This window comes from Petromyzon marinus, chromosome 9 (assembly GCF_048934315.1).
Source record: "Petromyzon marinus isolate PM22_M1 ecotype Great Lakes invasive population chromosome 9, UKy_Petmar_22M1.pri1.0, whole genome shotgun sequence".
Taxonomy (NCBI): Eukaryota; Metazoa; Chordata; class Hyperoartia; order Petromyzontiformes; family Petromyzontidae; genus Petromyzon; species Petromyzon marinus.
The window spans coordinates 9611879-9631807 of record NC_133675.1 but is presented as its reverse complement, the minus strand read 5'-3'; the positions used below and the strand labels follow the sequence as shown (position 1 = coordinate 9631807).

Sequence of the window (19929 nt, the reverse complement as noted above, 5' to 3'; positions counted from 1 at the left end):
AGATCTCTATATTCACAGTCGCTTAAAACCGATGCTTTTTCAATGTATTTTTATTTCAAGGTCAACATGAAATAACAGTTGTCTTGCTATCTGTATTCTTTTCATAGAGCTATGTCAATAGCTAACAAGAATATAATACAATGATGCCATCTCTTAATTGGAACTAGATGGCTGAGCTGATGGTTTTATATTAACAGTATACATTTTTGTTTAATTGGCAAGTAAATATTTATCCTTTTCAATGGCATTTGTGCAAATATTTCCAACAAGGTTCATACAATCCAAGCAAAGTTGGTGTCAATAGGCACAATATACAGTTAATATTACATTTGCGGTGGCTCCAACACATCATGTTGGATTTTAAACGTGAAAACGGTACGTTAATAAAAACAAATAGCACAGTCTAAAGTATATTAATGTCATTTAGTCCCATCAAGGTGGCATGTAAATAAATGAAGCGTACATTTGTGTATTTACTTTAATAAAATGTTATGGGTATATATGCATGGTAACAAACATCAACATGCCAGTGGATAGACATCCTAAAATTGCTTTCTTTCCAATACTGCCACAAGAATTATATATTTATTGTACTTTGACCAAATTAAACATGTATTCACCTGCAAATGTAGCTTTTAAGTACACATTGAATGTATGCAGCATAAATCCATAAGCTTGAGCAGGCATCGGAGTATTTTTTTGTTAATTTGACCGCATTTTTGGCATTATTGTCACAGACGACATCCACTGATGGAGACGGAGAGAAACCGGCTCGTGTGCTGGTGCACTGGAATATTTAATCGCAGGATAACGAGAGACGGCAATGGGTTTGCAAGGTCCTCATCTAGCAGTGGATTGACCATGGCTACTAAGGATTATGAGCACTTGCTTAATGTGAAATGTACCATCGCAATTATTTGTTCATTGTTTGCACGTGTTGAACCAATGTCATGCGCACTTAATAGTGTAATACATTTTTTTTCGTGAATACATAATGGCGTATCATATATATGCTCTATCAGAAAAAAAAAATTTGCTTGCTGGCTGGATTCCTGCTTAGATTCCTGGATGGATGGATGGCTGGCGAAAGTGAGTGTGCCAAATAGGGACATCACCGTGCACATCTGCGCAACGATGAGCCGGGTTTGTGCGTGCTGGTGTCACGCCTGTCCTCCATCCTGGCCGTGGGTCCTGCGCAAATGCACGGGATATATGCTCTCATCCTCTATTAAACATAAGTTTTGCCAGCTGGCTGGAGGAGGGACGGGCAGTCACATAAAAATAAACAACCCGCCTACACATTGCAATACCATGCATATCGCACGATTTTCACAATGTTGCATAAATGTTTTCCGAGTTGCAAGGTGTCAAGATTTGAAATGGAAGTTCCGTTTTTTTTTCTGTTTGTTTTGAAATTGCGGCTTTTGCACTGGGTGTGTGGTTGTGTACTAATATTTGCACCATGTATGTGGCAGAATCATCACTCTTCACTCTCTTCTTCCATGGTCTCGTCGGCAGTAATGGACTGCATCCGGTTAGGCATACTCTGGGTGAAGTACGTCTTGGTGTTTACAGGGCAGCCTTGGCTCATCAGGATGGCCTACGACAAGATCACATCACACCATTAGTTCATAGTTGACTCGTTTAAAAAGGCTTGCACAACCAAGTGTATAAATAAGAGCTTACCATGTTAGCTTTGGCTACATATGGTGCGGAAGAAGTTTGACATAGGAACCAGTTCTCAATTTGGTATCAGATAAATGTCACGTTTGTTTTACCATAGGGCAATGCAGATCAGTATTGAGATCACATTGTTCATATGTTGCATATATTGTCACTAATATTCCCTAATTTTAGAGCATATTTTGACAATGTTATGGCTCTGAAATATGTATTTTAATCGGCAACTCGACAGGTTTTAATTTGCTTTCCATCATTTTGCTGATGCTATTGTCGCCAAGAACATGTCGCCAAAAGCAATATAACGTTGAGTTCCTCCCGGAGCGTTTGGCATTCCTGTTTCTGTAAACTTGTTCATCCACTGTTAACACTCGTCCCTGATATAAGTTGAGCTGAACATAAACCATAGCTAAACTTTATAATAAGTGAGCTATTATTAAACCACAATTGTGGACAGTGAAGCAAAATCACGTAAGTGTCCTATGCACCCAACTTGTTTGATCCTCCTTTACCAACCCACACTGATTGGTGTGGTTAAGTATAGTTAACCCATTCCAATGACGTACGTGTATGTATGTGTACGTGATCAGTTCATCTTCTGGTTCCGTTCCAATGACGTACACGTGAAGTAAAATAACTTTATCGGTAACGAGACTCCCACAAGGCCATGCGAGAGGGCGAGTGGCACAGTTTAGCGCCAGCTATAGAGTGCGGTCATGTAGCTACAGTTCTCTGCGGTGAGTACAATGTGTTTGAAAATAATGACGCTCTGCGTCTTGAAGTAAAATGTAAGCTAACCGCTTGCGCGTTCCGATGATTAGCGGTGAACGGGACCCACCCTGCAACTTGCAGATGTCTCGGAAAGGGCAAAGTTTCTTTAAGTAACCCCCACCAACCGCACGGTGTGGAGTGGTGCACATGCAGCACTGGATTAACAACAGTGCAATAGCAAAACACAGCTCTCTGCTGCAGTGTCTTCATCTTGGAATGAACTAAGTACAGTGCTGCCGTCTTAGCAAACAAATTCCCTCAAAAAATTTGTTTTGAGAATGTATGATTTTTGTTGCTGATATAACAAGTATTTAAGTGTTCCCAAAATGTAGATCAAAAACTGGGGTTTTTTCTCTCTTCTTCTTCATCCTGTATGATGTTAATATCGGTGAGGTAGTGGAAATAGCCTCACCATTTTCTCCTCCTTGCCCGGTGGATTGCGGAGGAAGAAGCAGAGCGGAGCAAAGAGGATGTTGATGATGCCGATAATGAGCATTAGCCAGGGGAAGCCCAACTCTTTGGCTATGGCTCCTCCAGCCGAGGGACCTGCAGCAAGACCACATGACTCGTTTACGAGACCTCATCGCCCCAATCGTCCGATCGCCTCACCAGCTCCCCAATCTCGAATCAACATCAAGATCACACCGTTTGTTAAGATCCTCCATGGACTCGGCCGTGCCTCCCGCGCCCCCCTCTCATCTCCCTCGACTCTCCTCCATGGATTCTCCCGTCTCTCCCCTCTCATCTCCCTCGACTCTCCTCCATGGACTCTCCCGTCTCTCCCCTCTCATCTCCCTCGACTCTCCTCCATGGACTCTGTCTCTCCCCTCTCATCTCCCTCTACTCTCCCTCTACTCTCCATGGACTCTCCTGTCTCTCCCCTCTCATCTCCCTCGACTCTCCTCCATGGACTCTCCCGTCTCTCCCCTCTCATCTCCCTCGACTCTCCATGGACTCTCCCGTCTCTCTCCTCTCATCTCCCTCGACTCTCCATGGACTCTCCCGTCTCTCCCCTCTCATCTCCCTCGACTCTCCTCCATGACCTCTCCCGTCTCTCTCCTCTCATCTCCCTCTACTCTCCATGGACTCTCCCGTCTCTCCCCTCTCATCTCCCTCGACTCTCCATGGACTCTCCCGTCTCTCCCCTCTCATCTGCCTCTACTCTCCTCCATGGACTCTCCTGGCTCTCTTCGAGCACTCCAATCCTCTTCACACTCTGCTCAAGCAACAAAGGTATATCAGAGCCCCCCAGTGAACCTTCGGTCGGTTGGAGATCTCTCATTCTCCACACTCCCGATAGTGTGGAACTCCCCCTAGCCATCCGTGGTGTTGACTCCATGAGACAGTTCAATTCCAGGATCAAGACCTTCCTTTTTGTCACTTTGAAATGACTGACTCTGTACAAACAAATGTGCCGACTCTTTCTGTACAGCGGCTCGAGATGCGGTCGCATTTCGACGTTACACAAATCCAACGAAACTAAACCTTTTATTTTGCCAGGTCAGGCTCACTGAACCACATGGCTCTTTTTTTCAGGCGTGACCTCGACGAAGTGGCTTATCACGCGTAAACTTATCACATCCCAACGCTCTTAAACGCATGCAAAGGAGCAGACGGTGAGGACGGGCGCCGGAACGTCGAGCTACGAATGGCCTGTGACGGCGTGGCTTGTGCTGCCTCGGGACCCGCCTAGCGCGAAGCCGAGGCAGAAGGCGACGTCTGCGATGGCGTAGACGCTGCCGTAGACGGAGACGTGGCGCAGGTCGACCAGGTAGCCCATGATGGGCATCATGGAACAATCCACCATGCCTGCATACGCCGGCAAAAACACGCACCGACCGCGATGTTGTGGAGGCATGGCCGAGCGATCGCGTATCTTTAGCACACATGAATGTATGTATGTTGAACTCCTGTCGCGCCGTACATAGCCAATCGTGCTAATCGTAGGTGCGGGGGGAAGGACAGCAAACTAAACAAAAACCCGTGCACTTGTTGCAGAGGTTTACACTCAGAACTGTGCGGTACCCACCCTGCTCAATGATGTGCAGGTGTGTTAACCATTAATACGCGTCGTCTGCTTTGGCAGTGGAAGTGAAAGATCCGGCAGCGTCACTCATAAAAGAGTAGGCCGTGTTTTCCGGCGTCATTTCATATTTTTTCAAAAATACCTGCAAATTACTCAGTTGGGAAAACGTGGCCCCCGACCGCAAGACTCCTGCAGACTATGATTGTGAAACGGTGCATTTGTGATAGCCTTGTCCTATAAGAATGGTGCAAATACCAAAGTCATCAATGGGGATTTGTATTGAAAAGTTGCGTTGTCAAGCAAGGGAAAAATACATGTGCTTTGTGCGCAAAAATTTGAACGCACGCATTTGCACGAAACGTACACACTCCAAAAATCTAAATATTTGAATTAAAATGCTTTAAGCAGGTCCCGTGGAAAACGTGCTATGTGTCCATATTGAAGTGTGGTTGCTGAAACACGGGAGTCAAGGAGGGAGTGATTGCAGTAGAATTCAAACCGCTGTGGTGACTGCGCGCCTGTAATCCAGTACTGTGGGGGTTAGGGTTGGTGGATCGCACAAACGTGAACCTCGTGGGCGTTGAGGTGCCATACCCTGACAGGCAGTACAGCCAGTGGACTAATTGCAATCTGCTTCTATCTGTACAGGGATACATTGTTGCCCCCTCGCATGCATGGGTTTTCTCCGAGTGCTCCAGTTTCCTCCCACTTGTATAAACACTCATCATTAATTGGTTTATAATATCTTTCAAATGTTTTTTTCACAGATGCCCAACTGGACAATCTGTGAAAAAGAGCTTCAAAGCTCATCTGATTCTTCGAGTTCTAAATAAACATTCTGATTAAAATAGAAACCCAATGCAGGACCCTCCTGCAAAAGAGTCCTATGACTCGGTGGCATTCCTGGATTTAAAAAAAATGGTTAATATACATTGTCATGAAATGCGATTTAGTATAATCATGCTGGAGTAAAAGAGATAAGGTAAGAAACACGTAAATAAAGGTTCGATCACGTGAGGCGGCTGGAGGAAAACCGATTTGGCAATATGGTTCTTTGCGTGGCAGATGGCCAGAATAAGAAGACATGTGCTAGACCAAGGGAGAGATGCAAAGATGGTGTCCTTGAGAGAGGAAAGAACACGGGAATGGAGAGTGATGATGGCAAAATATGGTAAGATCATAAAACATGAAGAAAAGATGTCTGCCAATCTGTGCCAGGAAGACTGATGAAGACTGATAAGATACTCGTATTTTGTACAAGGAAACTTACCCAGCGCAAAACCAATTGCAAAATTCGGAGCAATCAAGGCATAAATGTTATTAGCCAGTGGTACCTGCAAAACAGTTTTGAAAACAAAGGTCATGTTAAGCGTCTCTAACCCACAATCTAATGGGTGCTGTGAATACCCGTCCTGAGAAGTCACAGTTAACAGACAAATATCATTAACCTTATGGTGGTACCCCCTCCCCCGGCTCTCGCATAATGTCCGTGATGCAGTCATTTTAGTCTGTTGATGGTCGGCGATGCGGCAGTCGACTCATCTCGACGAGCTGTACACATACTCTTTGTTTTTTTTTCCGGTAAAGTCACGTAGGTAAAATAAAATAAATGAAAACAACTCAATTAAATCACTTGATACAGATAATTTTGCTGTGTCTGTTCCACCTGAAGACGGAAGCTTGTGTTGCCTCCGAAACGTCGTGATTTAATTTAGTTGTTTTCATTTATTTTATTTTACCTACTTGACTTCACCGAAAAAAACCAAAGAGTATGAATCCTTGCAGTCACGAAAGCTTCAAATCTAGAGCCGTACACAATGCGCTACGCTGCGTACGAGCGTTCAGGGTTTCGGCGCAATCGTCCTCGCTCCGTTTCGACATCGCGGAGTGTGGCACCGATTTCGGATTGATTGGTACCCCAGTCGCGGAGTGAAGTAACACCCCTTGGAGAAAAAAAAAGTGTCCCAGAAATAAAATATTTAATTGCCTCGGCCATTTTGTATTATTTGGTACCCTGGCGTACCGCCATACGGATCATATATATACTATAAAAAGTAATTAAAATAAAACATTTAAATATTATCAATGGTCGTCATACCATCCAGGACACGACTGAATTCAACATCAACGCACGACGACGTTTCTCCTAAACTGCTCCGAGCGTCATGAAGTAATGAACTGGATAAACTGTGATACGGTTGTCTCTGCAGCTTTGCTCTTGCTGATACAAAACAGCAAGCGGCTTCCCTCGTGCTTTAGTGGTATGAAATATCGGGATTTTTTTTTTACTTCTTCTGAAAACCCGTGATTGTGTCAAAGTTCAATGAGAAGGATGCAACATTCAGTTGCAGCTGGTGGTGCGATGATTACTCACACAGCTCATGCTCACGCCAACCAACACCATCCCCAGGAGGGAGCACAGCCACCTGTGAACAGTTTACGGTAGTAAGAAGAAAAAAAACACACTTACATTTAAAAAAAAAGTAATGTTTCGCTTAATTTTAAATTGACTTCGTTAAAAAGCTGTTTCGCTATCGTCTGATTGTATGTTGTTAAGTACGTTTGAGCCTTGATGGGTCATGGGTCTATCCCCCGCAGTCAGTGACTGCGGATTGAACCGTCATTGGCGAAAAAGACAATGTGAGCGGTAATTTCAGTCGCCAAGATTTTCACGTGTGTGTGTGTGTGCGACCTGCTGGATTACAAGATTAGGTTTCGAAGCCGGCTATAAATGTCTTCAGCGTCTACCAAATTTGTAAGTCGTTACGGAGAAATGTCACGGAAAATTTAAAATTCATGTTATTACAGAACTTCATCCTACTCGAACTGTCTGCAAACCCTTCATCAGTCGAGGCTTCTCGGGCAAATAGACACTGGAGCGCATGGACACCACTCCCCAAACACCGGTGGCTATTTCTCCATCAGCGGTTGTGCCACCACTCAATCTAGACGACAGAATAAGCTCATGCAAGTTCGACTCGCGTCCTTCGTATGTTTTAGACCGTGGTGCACATCAGAGGGTAGTGCAGAAAAAATGTACTGTGCATCTGCGCTCCCAATTGTATGCTCCTCACCTTCACCGACGCGCACTGACCAGCACTGTGATGTGTGGTTAAATAACCCACAATACCCGCGTGGTGACGAGGTGAGGCCCTCGTCCAGCAGTGGATTGACCAAAGCGCTGCAGATATACGTAGGCAGTAAGATATCCACCAATAGACGGCAGTGTGCTGCGCCGTGATCATTAGAGGTTGCGTGCGTAAGTGGGAGGAAAACGTCACCTTCCCATGCGATGAGCGAGTGGCCCAAAGATGTTTGTTGCGATCAGATATGAAATGCTGGCTGGGAGGAACGCCATGCCTGGGAGGAAAGAAGATACATGTCCTACAATTTCCACATCATTCTGTCGTATGGTGAGGCGTTGATCAGCAATGTTTATTTGCTGATTTCCAGGTTGCTTGGCGAGTTGGTGGACGGCTTCAGGAATAGCCTGGTGAATCTCTGAAATGCCAAATAGCCCCACTGCTTGAATCATCGCCATTGCCACGTTCCCAAAACATAACGGTGAAACTTTACCACCACCTTTTTATTTTGTTCAGGCCAAACTCTGGCCTGTGGTTTGCGAAAAAATGCCAACTCTCGCATAGAGTTTTGGGGAAACCGCTGCGCTAAACAAACTGACAACCGTCGACCCAGCAAACTGTGACGCACATGCACGTGCCCACGCACGCACACATTGCGAATAAATCTCGGAGGGTTGTTTCGTGATCGGCTCGGTGGACTCGTTGAGAACGGGACCGTGCGCACACTCACCGATCTGCCACTTGGAGGGACACATGGTTTCCATCATCCAGATGGGCAGCAGCGGCTCCATCATGCCTATTCCCATGTTCCCAAAACAGATGGCGCCTGCAGCGAACAAATTCAATAAGCGCAACGGTGATTATAAATAAATAATCAGCGCCGTTTGCACAGCCGACAAGGGCAGTGCGCTATGCATGAATCTTCCTGCCTAATATACGCCCTTTAAGCAAACACCGGTTAGCATAATTTACTTCAAAGAACAGATACCAGTGCACATTATAGACGAGCTTAGCTCTGGTGTATAGGACATTGCAGTTGGCTTATGAGTGGACACAAAAGTATGATTCGGCCCTGGACTGTAAAGACGCGGTTAAGTGAGCACTTGACAGGGGTCTGTTGTATAAACGTTGGGTTGGGTTGCTGGCACGCCTACATCCCTCTTTATCCGATCTACGCACCACAGCTTCCTTAATACTTTTTTCTCTTTTGAAGAAGGACCTAAAACAGGGTTTGAAAACCAAAATAACAAGAAGAGAATTTTTTTTTTATTCTGCAAAAACAAACTCAATATTTCAGAGCCACAGTGCAGTGAGAATACAAGGCGGTGGTCTTTAATAAATAACTGTTACGAAGCAGTCCCTAAAGAGCTGCACCCGGCTTCAGAGCCACAGGTTTCTAACCCCTGGTCTAAAACATAGTTACGTCACGCAATCGTTATCAAAGCACATGTGTGCACGTACGGTTCCTTCGTTAGTCTCTCCTTGCCGTGTTGGTCATATGGGAGCGGTTTTACCATATTTAAAACAAAACTACCACTATTTTTTTTTTATTTTACCAGGTAAGGCCCACTGAGCTATACTGCTCTTTTTTCAGAAGCGACCTGGCCACAAATGATAGCTCAACGAAGTGTTTTATCACGTGTAAATGTACAGCAGCCAAATACTGGAAACGCGTGTTTATACATTTGGAGGGAAAACAGGACACGGAGAAAAATCCACGCGACCACGGGGGAGAAAATGCAAACTCCAAATTATACAGGAATCAGGGTCAGGATCAAACCCACGACCTCCTGTATACCAGGCAAGGTAGTTTCCATCTCGCCACCGTAGCGCCACACTGGTCAGTGTAGGCTTGTGAGGGCCCAGGTGTGGCCGAGGTCCCGGTTCAGATATCACTCGCCACTGGTGTAAGCCATGGCCACTTATAATTAATGGCGAAACGTCTTACTCAGATTGGAAATGTTGTGGCTTTGCTCTCCAACACATCGGTTTGCTGTACTAGTAACGAATTGGCTTGTTCTGTTTACGTGACAACCTTTATTAGTTGGCGGGTGGTGGCGGGTTTAACGACACATTTATATATCTAACCCAAAAAAACTGTATTATGGATACTAATAACATATTTAAAGAAATGTGTCCATCATGACAAAAGTCGCACAAAAATGAGGCCCTGTATGCCTATTGCAATTGAAACAAGGTATTATTCTGCTGCCAATTCTGCCAGGTTAGGGTTTAGCCCCTGGACTGTACAGATGCTGTCAGTGAGCACTTAATAGGGGTCTCTGTTGTGTATACGTAGGGTTGGGTTACTGGCACGCCCACGCTCCACAGCTTCCTTAACCCGTCTGCTTCTTGTGTGCACAGGAGTGATGGCGAGGCCGCAGTATGCCAGCGTTGTCTTGAAAAAATACTCATAATATGCATGCGGTATCTTCACCGTGCAGCTTTTTGTTCAAAAAAGTATTTGGTGTTGCTGCTGCTGCGGCAGTGGTGCACATGCACAACATTTATAGAACTAAACACATTAATAAAAAACCCTGTGGTCTTTAAAGGAAGATATTTATATTCGGTGATGTTTTGGGCAATGGTCCTTCTTCACAGGACATATATAGAGAGGCCAGAGAGCTAGAGTGGATAACACGGGTTGGAGACTGCACTTAACACACTGGTGCCTGATGAAAATTACATTACAAACAATGTTTTCTGATTATTAGTTTCACGTTGATATGTTAACAATTCAGGGGCAGAGCCAGGATTTTCAGCCCGGGGTGACATTCAACAAATTTAAATTTCAAGAATGATTGAATGAGAAATCGGCTATACCCCACACCATCGGTTGGCGACACACTCTGACAATGCAGTTGCACGGAGTCCGCCAGACCGAGTGTCGTACACTTAGACGCAGAATGTTTCAGATTTTCGATTTTTATTTTTTTCGGAGGTGACAATTGTCTAACCCTGTCACCCCCCTGGCTCCGCCCCTGAGTTAATTCACCGTAGCGATAACATAACAGGTGTTTGTTCAGGCACGCTACAAACAGCATCATCTTACATAACGGTACATACTTTTTGCAAAATATAAATAAAAAAATACGCAATGAGATGGCCCCTGCTCTGTCGCAAAATGGGCGTGATTTCTTTCATGCAAATAAAGCAGATCTATACATATTGAAACACAATTAAAAATCCTCGAGAAATATTCAATGCAATATATGACGTGCACTTCAAGGGCACAATCGTAAGCGAAACAAATTGCCAGCGTTGTACGAAGGCCTCCCCCACGACACTCGATGACGGAGTGGCAGCCGAAGGGGGGCAGAGTGCCCCGCGGACACGTCTCCGCCGAAGAGATGGAGCAACGAAATTGGCTCGTGCGGGGGGAGGGGGGGGGGCTCAAATGGAGTGTTCCGTCGCGTTGACCGTGAGACGTGGTGACGGCTTACCGGAGGCCTTCGTCCAACAGTGCATTGATCAGCGGCTGGCTGATAATGAGGATGATGAACCACTACGTGATATTCTTCAGAGCGATGTTCCTACCTGCGGCGATCAGGATGTAAGGGTCTTGCAGCAGAGTGAGAAGAGAGGATCCCTTCTGGCTCTGCGGGGGGGGAGATTTAAACGGTCATCGACGCAGAGAGAAAGCGAACGCGTCTCTCGCTGCCCTACCGTCCGCGTCTCCCGAGGAGGGAACCTCCCAGAGAGGACATTCCCCAGCGGAGGGCAGCGACAAAATCAGCTCGTGTGCGGAATAAGCGAAATCATATTGTTGCATCACGAGAGCACGAAAGATGGCGGGAAATGGCCGTCGTCCAGCAGTAGATTGTTCGTGGCTGTAGAATTGCGCAGACAGCATCGGTAATTTAGGTGGATGAACGCAGATAATAGGATGCGGAATATAGCACCCCTCCCCCCCTCCACATCATCACGGATACGAGGAGTTTCACTGTGCTGTACTTTTACCCTGGCGAACAGTTGAGCAATACGTCGCAAGACGTTTTGTTTTCCATCTGTCCCCCAACGGAGCCGTGTCACTGTTTTCGACTGTTTTCTACATCAATCAGAAGTCTACGTTTATTAATAAATAACACGATATCACTGCTTACGATCAAAACAATGTTTTCGTTGAATATAACGTCGTCGTTCATGCCATTTGCATCTCACAATCGCCGATGAACCACAGGCACGTTGGAACGGCAGCCGAGTGGTGTCAGCTGGCGCAAATAATTGCCCAAGCTCTGCAGTCCTATATATATAAGATGTACTCGGCCAATGAATGAGTGTTTGTACACGTGGGAGGAAACTGAAGCACCTGGAGAAGATGCATGCGTGAATTTGAATGTTGAATGAATCCCCTTAAACCAATTCACCAGAACATATTCAATATATTTAGATATCGGGTTGGGCCTAGTTGTCCTGTACTTTGAAGGGTGACTGCCTGAGAATACATGGGGTTGTCAGGCAGGCGATGGCAGTGCAGCAAAGGATTGTTGAATCCATCAGTGGGGAAATTAGAATGTTGCCTCTTTGTACGCGTGGTATTTCTCTGGTTTTCTCCGGCACAAAACCAAACAATCATGAAGGTTCTTGGCCAAACATCTCTCCTTAAAAAGAGCCCTGCGACTCGGTCAGTCTTTCCTGGGTAAATTAAGTGCATCATCGTTGCCATGTTGTTTTTAGTTTTTCCTCTCGGAAAACCAGGTGTGAATAGATGCACCGATAAAGTATCGAGAAGTAAGTAGGGTCTGCGACTCAACGAGTCGGTAACGCCAGCTACCGAGAGAAGATCCAAGGGCGGGACATTGATTTGGCCTCATCGTCGCTAAAGAGCTGACGTGAAACACAGATGGATGGCGACGCGAGATGAAGTCGCTCGAAATAATTCGCAGCAAGGAAGCTTCTCTGAGCGCAGTACCGATAGGTAACGTGACCTTTCCAGTTGACGTTACAGCTGCCCCAGGGCTACTGGGGGGGGGGGGGGGGGTAAAGAGTGGTTGGAGGGCTGCCACCCTGAACTCACAGCTACCCGCACCATCACCCCCCTCCGTGCCCCCCGATTCGTGTGAACTGCTCCAGACAATCGCGGCTGCGGGGCTGCCCGCTACCAAAGGGCACCCGCCTCACAAAAATGTCAGCGGGGTGCCCCGGGCGAGAGCAGTAGCTCCCCATTGTGGATGAGCGAGTGAGATCGTCGGAGAGATGCAAAGCGGCTTGCTGGCTGACCTTCTACTGCTGTGTGCTCGCTGGTCCTAGGCTGGATAAAGTAAAGGCAATGCATGGGTGAGGCGCACCCAAGCACCCACCCACCCCATCCAGCCCATCTACCCATGCGGCCCCATCCACCCATGCCACCCACAATCTTTTATTTTTGTTTAATATACTCAGCCACCAATCCACCCACCTACCCACCCGCCTGCCCGCCCCGTGCCAGTGATGGTCTCTTTTGACGATCATCGCTGCATGTCCTTGGGATGTAAAGAGAACGAAAGAAAAATACCAACGATCCTCATTGGATGAATTACACGTGTCCAAAGTGGTCAAGGTGAATATGAACTCGGTGCCGTCTCATCCTGCCTGCCCTTCACCACGTGTAGTTTTTTTTATTATTATCTCTGGCGTATGTCTCGAGGAGGCCGTTGTGGAAAAGTGCCATGGTTTTGTAGTCCGTGCATGATTTCCACGTCTCTGTTGGAGCTGCATGCCAACTGTAAAGATCTGTTGTCGGTAATCAGCACAGTGCGCTAGTTCGACCGAAGCGTTTGTATTAACTGTGCAAATGTCATGGAGAACATTGAAATGATACATGTGCTCGCCATTCCATTCGGTGTCACAATAAATCACCGCGGCCCCAATCCACTGCTCAGCAACTGTGCAAAGGCCAAATGTAAAAGTCTGACCGTCGAGACTGATGTTAAATAGAATAAATGTTCCCATTCTTTGTCAACACGCATTGCATTATTATTATTATTGTTCTGTATTCTCCACTAGATGAGCGGTATACATTATTTGGTGATGCTGCTTCTCTGTTAGCACAAATAACAACAAAAACCTCAACTTTCGTCAATAACACTGTGGCCTTAAAATTATTGTATTTATATATATAGATAATAGGTTATCTTTCGTTCAATCACCCTTCTTCGTAGCACATTCAATTGAAATGCCAGAAAGCTAGAATGGACAATAAGAGTTGTAGACTGCACTTCAGACACAGGGGCCTGATGACAATTACAATACCAATGTTTTCTTAATATTAGGCTTACATTAGCATAAATTTCGATTTAAAGCTTTCGTGACTGCAAGGATTCATCTTCTTTAGTTCTTTCGGTAAAGTCACGTAGAATGAGAATAAAATAATAAATTGATCAAATAAAATAACACGATAATATTCTCACGACGTTTCGGCCACAACACAAGCGGCCTTCATCAGGTGAAGGGACGAGACTGTCTGGAGGACAGCGCTGGAGTGAAAAAGCCACGCTCAGATCGCGAACTTTAAGCTGTGTGAGAAGAAACAAAGCGCCTTGACAAAGGAATTAGCATAGAATTTAGCATTGAAATGGCTGAGTGATTAGCTTGTGACTGGTCACAGAAATGCCTATGTTAAAGTTAAAGCATTAGCATGTTAATGTTACCTAATAGCGATTACATAAACGGTTTTTTTTGTTCAATCTTGCTAAAGTGTGTGCAATGGAGTGTCACTCCGTGTAATAATAAAGCAGACAGCGTTACTTAGCAAGAATATGAATTACTGCAGTCACGAAAGCTTTAAATCAAAATTCAAGATGGAACATGTTGTTTGCATATAATGAATGTTTTAAATTTCACAATGAGATGGTCACTTTTTCATTGTACATCATGTGCTATGAAGAAGGACCATCGCTTGAAACGTCACCTTATTATATCCATTTTTTTCCCAGTGTTATTGACCGACTTATTGAGTTGTTGATATAAGTATGTGGTCAATTCCACATTCGTGGGAATTACTGCATCAGACCGAGAACTTGATAAAGTCACAAAATGAAGCATCACCAGGGCTGTTATAGTTGCTGATTGTGCGTACAAAACACGTCGATGACGAGTGGTGAAATGCTGCACTGGTTCATCGATTAATATTAACTCTCTCTGCTCATAATACAAGAATAATATCGCTTGTGCAAATATCAATATTTATGCTATTCTGTCTATGTTGATGTCATGGGTTCACGTGATTCCTGCAGATGCTACGTTTACAGCAATGTAAAAATAACGCCGATTCCTCAAGGTGGCCGGGTAACTCAGAGGTCGGAGCAAGGCATCTGGATATGATAATGTGGTTCAGCTCTGAGAATAAACGATCCATCAGTTTGAATGATAATGGGACGAACGTTATTGTGTAGCGGGTCGGGTGGGAAAGTGCTGCCTCCTAATGTGTAGACCAGAGGTCACTCGAGGGGATCTCAGGAGTAGTTCTGTTATAGCCACTTCCCGTGGGCTGTTCCCTAACACGGTGGGGTGGGGGAGGAGGGGGTGTTGCACTTTTTTGTGAACGGTCGGAGTGAAATCTCTGTCTCATGAGTTTACACCGAGTGCACAATCAGGATAAAATTGTGGAGGGGGGGGGGGAAGACCAGAACATGAAATAAAACCATCGACTCTTGAATCGACATGCTACCCTGAATCTCGACAGTTCATTCAACAGCGCTGCGGGTACACCTATATCGGTGCGAAAAATACAATAATAAAAAAGCCGCATCGTTCTTGGTGACCTGTTAGAGCGGAATCGCCACGGTAAGTCACCCGCTCTCGTTGGCCACACGTGGCACACACCGCTGTATCAGCGGCGGCTTGGAGGCATGTGGGCTTTCAATGTGATTGTGCATGTCAAGCATGGGTGTGGAGAGCGGCCGAGCGTTCACTCACCTCGGCTATTGCTTTGGGCTTTTGCAGAACGCACAGCTGTAAGGCTGGGGACGAACCAATTCAGGGTGCACGTTAATACACAGAGCTCTGTTCATTACAATTTTGTGATGCTGCATTGGCAGCAGCGGTTAAAACTACAAAATTCACAAAAAAACTCAACACATTTGTTAATAACACTGCCCCTAAGGGGACATATTTTTACGTTGTATGTAATAGGCAACGTTTCCATCAATGGCTCTTCCTCATGGCGGAGAGAGATCAACGTCTCTGCTTTTTGACTAATACGTCGAGCTTGTTGCATTAAATGTGGCACGATGCGCTACCCACATACTCCGCCTTGGTCGTGCAAAAACCCACAGGACCCATTGCTAAGTGCAAATTGGCGATTGGCAACATACGCTATCGCTCGCAATAATTGCCCGTGGCCTTCGCCTGCGTTCTGTCGGCCACATTCCACGGGAGGTGAACTGCTCTGGTCACCGACGACGACCGGGGCGTGGTACCCGCGTGGAACTTTCCGCCTCGCCGTGCCCTCCGAGTGAAAGCGATCGAGACCTCCGGCGGCTGTCATGTGTTTTTTTCTTCCTGGCCCCAGATTCAACGACTTCATCATTTATATCATTCTGCTCATAAGCGTAGGCTTGACAATGTTTACAACAACAACAACAACAAAAAACTATCAACTCACTAAGTCTAGTGCTAGGGGTTGGCAAAACCAAAATAACAAGAAGAGACGGTTTTTTTTTTCTTTCGAATTCGGTACAAAGCTCAAAAATTTCAAGTGCCTGCAATGCACGTGAATACATGCACACACACACGTGACGCGACGAAGCAGTAACGTCAAGAGACGCATGCCTACGACACACTGGGATCGCACAGTTGCTGCACAGTTATCTCCCTTGAGAGACATACATTTCCTAATCTGCAGAAATATGACCACTGCTCCCCCGATTGAGCAACTTCTGTGAAGTTGACGGATAGCGGTCACATGACTACCTGAGGTTTTGGTGGGGGGGTGGGGGGGAGGTCAATCTTCGTTGCGTGTGCGATGCGGCGGCGCGCTTTTACCTCCATCGAACAGCGCGAGCACAGCGAGCACCAGGAATGGCGCCGTCTTGCTGACGAAGGCGTACATCAGACTGCCAAAGGGCGGTCCCACTGCAAACGCACGAAGAGTCGCTGTCGTCATTGGCGAAATGCCGAGCGCTGCGCAGCCTGTCCGTCGTCTGCTTGTGGAACGACGATGGGTGCGCATCGATTCATCGGAAGCAAAAAATATATATTTTTTAAAGGCCCACAATGCAACACGTCGAATATTTTGAGTCACAACTGATGTTTATTTTTTTTATTTAAAGCTTTCGTGACCGCAGCCATTCATATTCTTGGTTCTGTCGGTAACGTCACGTTGAACGGAAACAATAAAATAATAAAAAATATATATAAAACAATAAAATTCTCACGACGTTTCGACTGTAACACAAGCAGTCATCATCAGGTGTGAAAAACCAACGGCAAGAAGCATTTGAAAGAAGTGGCGGTTTGTATTTATTTATTTTCAAATGCTTCTTGCCGTTGGTTTTTCACACCTGATGATGACTGTTTGTGTTACAGTCGAAACGTCGTGAGACTTTTATTGTTTTATATATATATATTTTATTATTTTATTGTTTCCCTTCAACGTGACTTTACCGAAAGAACCAAGAATATGATGTTTATTTGTTTGTATCGTCAACATGCAGCGGCCATGGTCTATCCACTGCTGGTATAATGTCTCCGCATGCCTGTGGCCACCGCTCTCTGTGAGCTGATCTCATTGTGCCATCTCTACGGTGGTCGTCCTTTCATTTCCTCCTTTGGCTGCCATTCCATCACCAGCCTTGTCCAGCAATCATCACCATCATCATCATCATCGTCCCTTCTAAGCCCACAAACTTTTCTCGGCATTCGGTACGATGTCTCCGAGCGTGCTTGTGTCCCCCATTATCCATGTGCTCATCTTTCTTTCTCCCAGCCCTGTGCTTCCAATCGATGTTTCGTTTTCTAGCAGCACGTGATGTACGTACCGTATGTTGAGCTTCGTTAGCTCCATTACGTAGCCAACCGTGCTAATCGTGTGCACTGTGTTACTCCAGGCTGTGTGCTTGCGACTCCTTACCCAGCACCCCCAAGGCCAAACCACTCAGAGCGATGCCCATAGCATTGCCTCTCTCGTCGTCATCCGGATACACACTCGCCAGCAGACCCATGCCTGCAAAGACAAAGATCCCCTGTGAAGCCTACATCGACTGTCGTGGCAAGTGCTGTGAGTGAGCGCCTACGATGGCCGGCACGGCGCACGACAGGGAGTTGTGGCCAACAATGCACCCGGTCGGTTTTATTTCCCCGGTGCAGATGTTCACACACCACACCAGAAAATCAATTTAAGGCCGAGTCTCACCTAGGGGAGACCCAGGACCGGTTTTAATATCACTCGCCAGTGATGTTAGCTGTTGCCGGGATTGGAGTTCGGTTCGTCAGGTTCACTGAACAGTGCACTAGCCGCTGCACCGCCACTCCTCATACCATCCACCAAGGCTGAATTCCATCAGGATTTGTCCAGGCTGGTGATCCGGAAAATATATCCACAACAGGCACACCACATCCAGTATACTCCGCTCACTATGGCCGTGGCTACTAGTCACGGGCCGCCTCCAATCTCTTTGCGACAACAAGTTGCAAAGCTGCACCCAGAGCAGAGTGGTCACCATTGTTATTTTGTTACTGACAATTTGTAGACTTAACACTGACCAAGAATCGGATTTACACTTGCCATTTTGCTTGTCACACGATCCAATTAAATGTTGCCTTGCTCCACAGCCAGTCTGCCAGGAAGCCAGAACTACAATTTAACCACGGTATGATTGCTGGTATAGGTTTTTTTCAATTGCGCCTGCCGTGTTCTAAACTTAAATTGTCATTATTATTTCGTGATTTTAATAATGCATCTTATTAAATCAATGCAATTGTCATTACATGTACATTTCCAGGTTTTGATCATTTGCCACCGATGGCTAATATTGTAAAAATACCTAATGGTGAAATATTTTTTTTAAATATTGTGCATCCCATTGAATTACAGCTACATTCTGGTTTCATAGAATTTTAATTTGTAATTTATTTAAAAAAAATTCAGATCTGACCAATGTACTCATAGCACATTCAGTCATGTCCTGCAATGCATTTCCATTCGTTGTAAGAACGACTATGCCGTCAGAAAAAACAAATAGCAGGAAATTGTCTTAACAACTTAACAAAAAAGGCCCCAAAGTTTGCCTCAAGCTAGGTGTGAGAGAGAGAGAGATAAAAACTAAAACAAATATTACGTGCAGCAAGTTCTGTAAATAAATAAATATATCGGCTGCTTGGACACCACTGGAAAACCCATCAGAGTATATATATACCACCTGAGGCAATTAGTTATTGAAGGCTGGCTGGGATCATGAATTAACAGTGAAAGAAAGCATGTGGTTGGAACCGTTGGGCCAGCGTTATATAGACAAACAAAGACAAAGATCCCCCATATAGCCTTAACAGACTGTTGGGGCAAGTGATGTTTGTGAGCACCTATGAAGGCCGGCACGACACATGAGTGGGTGTGGGTGGCCAGAACCACGTCCGGCCGCCTTTGTCTCCCCGGTGGCGATTTGAACACGTAACATCAGGTACTCATTTGAGGCTCAGTCGACCTCTAGGAGGCCCATGACCGGTTCAGATAATCGTCCCTGGTGTTGGCCGTGAGCGAGAACCGAACCCCGGTTTGCCGGGTTCATCGCAGAACGCGCTAATCGCTGCACCACCACTCCTCACAGACACACACATATAGTGACAAAGACAAATATCCCCCAGTATAGCCTTAACAGACTGTTGGGGCAAGTGCTGTAAGCGAGCACCTATGAAGGTCGGCACAGCACACGGGGGGTAGGGTGTGTGGCCAACACCCGGTCGCCTTTGTCTCCCTAGTGGCGATGTTTACACATCGCACTAGGCACCCAAAAATTTAGGCTGAGTCGACCTAGGGGAGGCCCAGGACCGGTTCAGATAATCGTTACTGGTGTTGGCTTTGAGCCGAAATCGAACACACAGACGCGAGCCGGACCGTTGATTTATTTTTTGTTTTTACACACCGGCCACAGAGGAGCACGAAGAGCCAATGCCTTGCAGAGACCTGGCAAACACCAGCAGCCCGTAGCTCTCGGCGAACGCAAACACTGGGGGAACGACAGAGAAGGCAGGCGGCGGCGGCGACCGCCAAGTTAACGTGACCAGCGAACGACACGCGGCGCTTGTCCAGAGGTGTTCGCCGAATGCACAAAGGGGTCGTCGACGAGCAGCGGCTGCAGTCTCGAGATGCGTTTAAAACGTGTCTCGAGATGCGTTTAAGACGCGTCTCGAGATGTGTTTAAGGCCGCGTCTCGAGATGCGTTTAAGGCCGCG

The 19929-nt window shown here is 46.0% G+C and overlaps 1 protein-coding gene across 5 annotated transcripts in view; it reads right to left on the bottom strand.

The window, feature by feature from the left end:
- Nucleotides 1–34: 34 nt before the first annotated feature.
- The window catches only part of LOC116940568 (synaptic vesicular amine transporter-like), a 101507-nt gene continuing 81612 nt past the window's right edge, over nt 35–19929 (bottom strand). For all 5 annotated transcript variants that reach the window (XM_032950544.2, XM_076065888.1, XM_032950543.2 and 2 more), the window contains 12 exons: nt 19620–19703; nt 17612–17704; nt 16525–16614; nt 15457–15500; nt 11098–11158; nt 8291–8386; nt 7759–7837; nt 6852–6903; nt 5748–5811; nt 4141–4260; nt 2864–2997; nt 35–1600 (listed from right to left, as the gene is read on the bottom strand). In XM_032950544.2, coding sequence (XP_032806435.2) covers nt 1481–1600; nt 2864–2997; nt 4141–4260; nt 5748–5811; nt 6852–6903; nt 7759–7837; nt 8291–8386; nt 11098–11158; nt 15457–15500; nt 16525–16614; nt 17612–17704; nt 19620–19703 — 1037 coding nt within the window. In that variant the 3' untranslated portion in view covers nt 35–1480. The remainder of the gene's footprint in view (nt 1601–2863; nt 2998–4140; nt 4261–5747; nt 5812–6851; nt 6904–7758; nt 7838–8290; nt 8387–11097; nt 11159–15456; nt 15501–16524; nt 16615–17611; nt 17705–19619; nt 19704–19929) is intronic.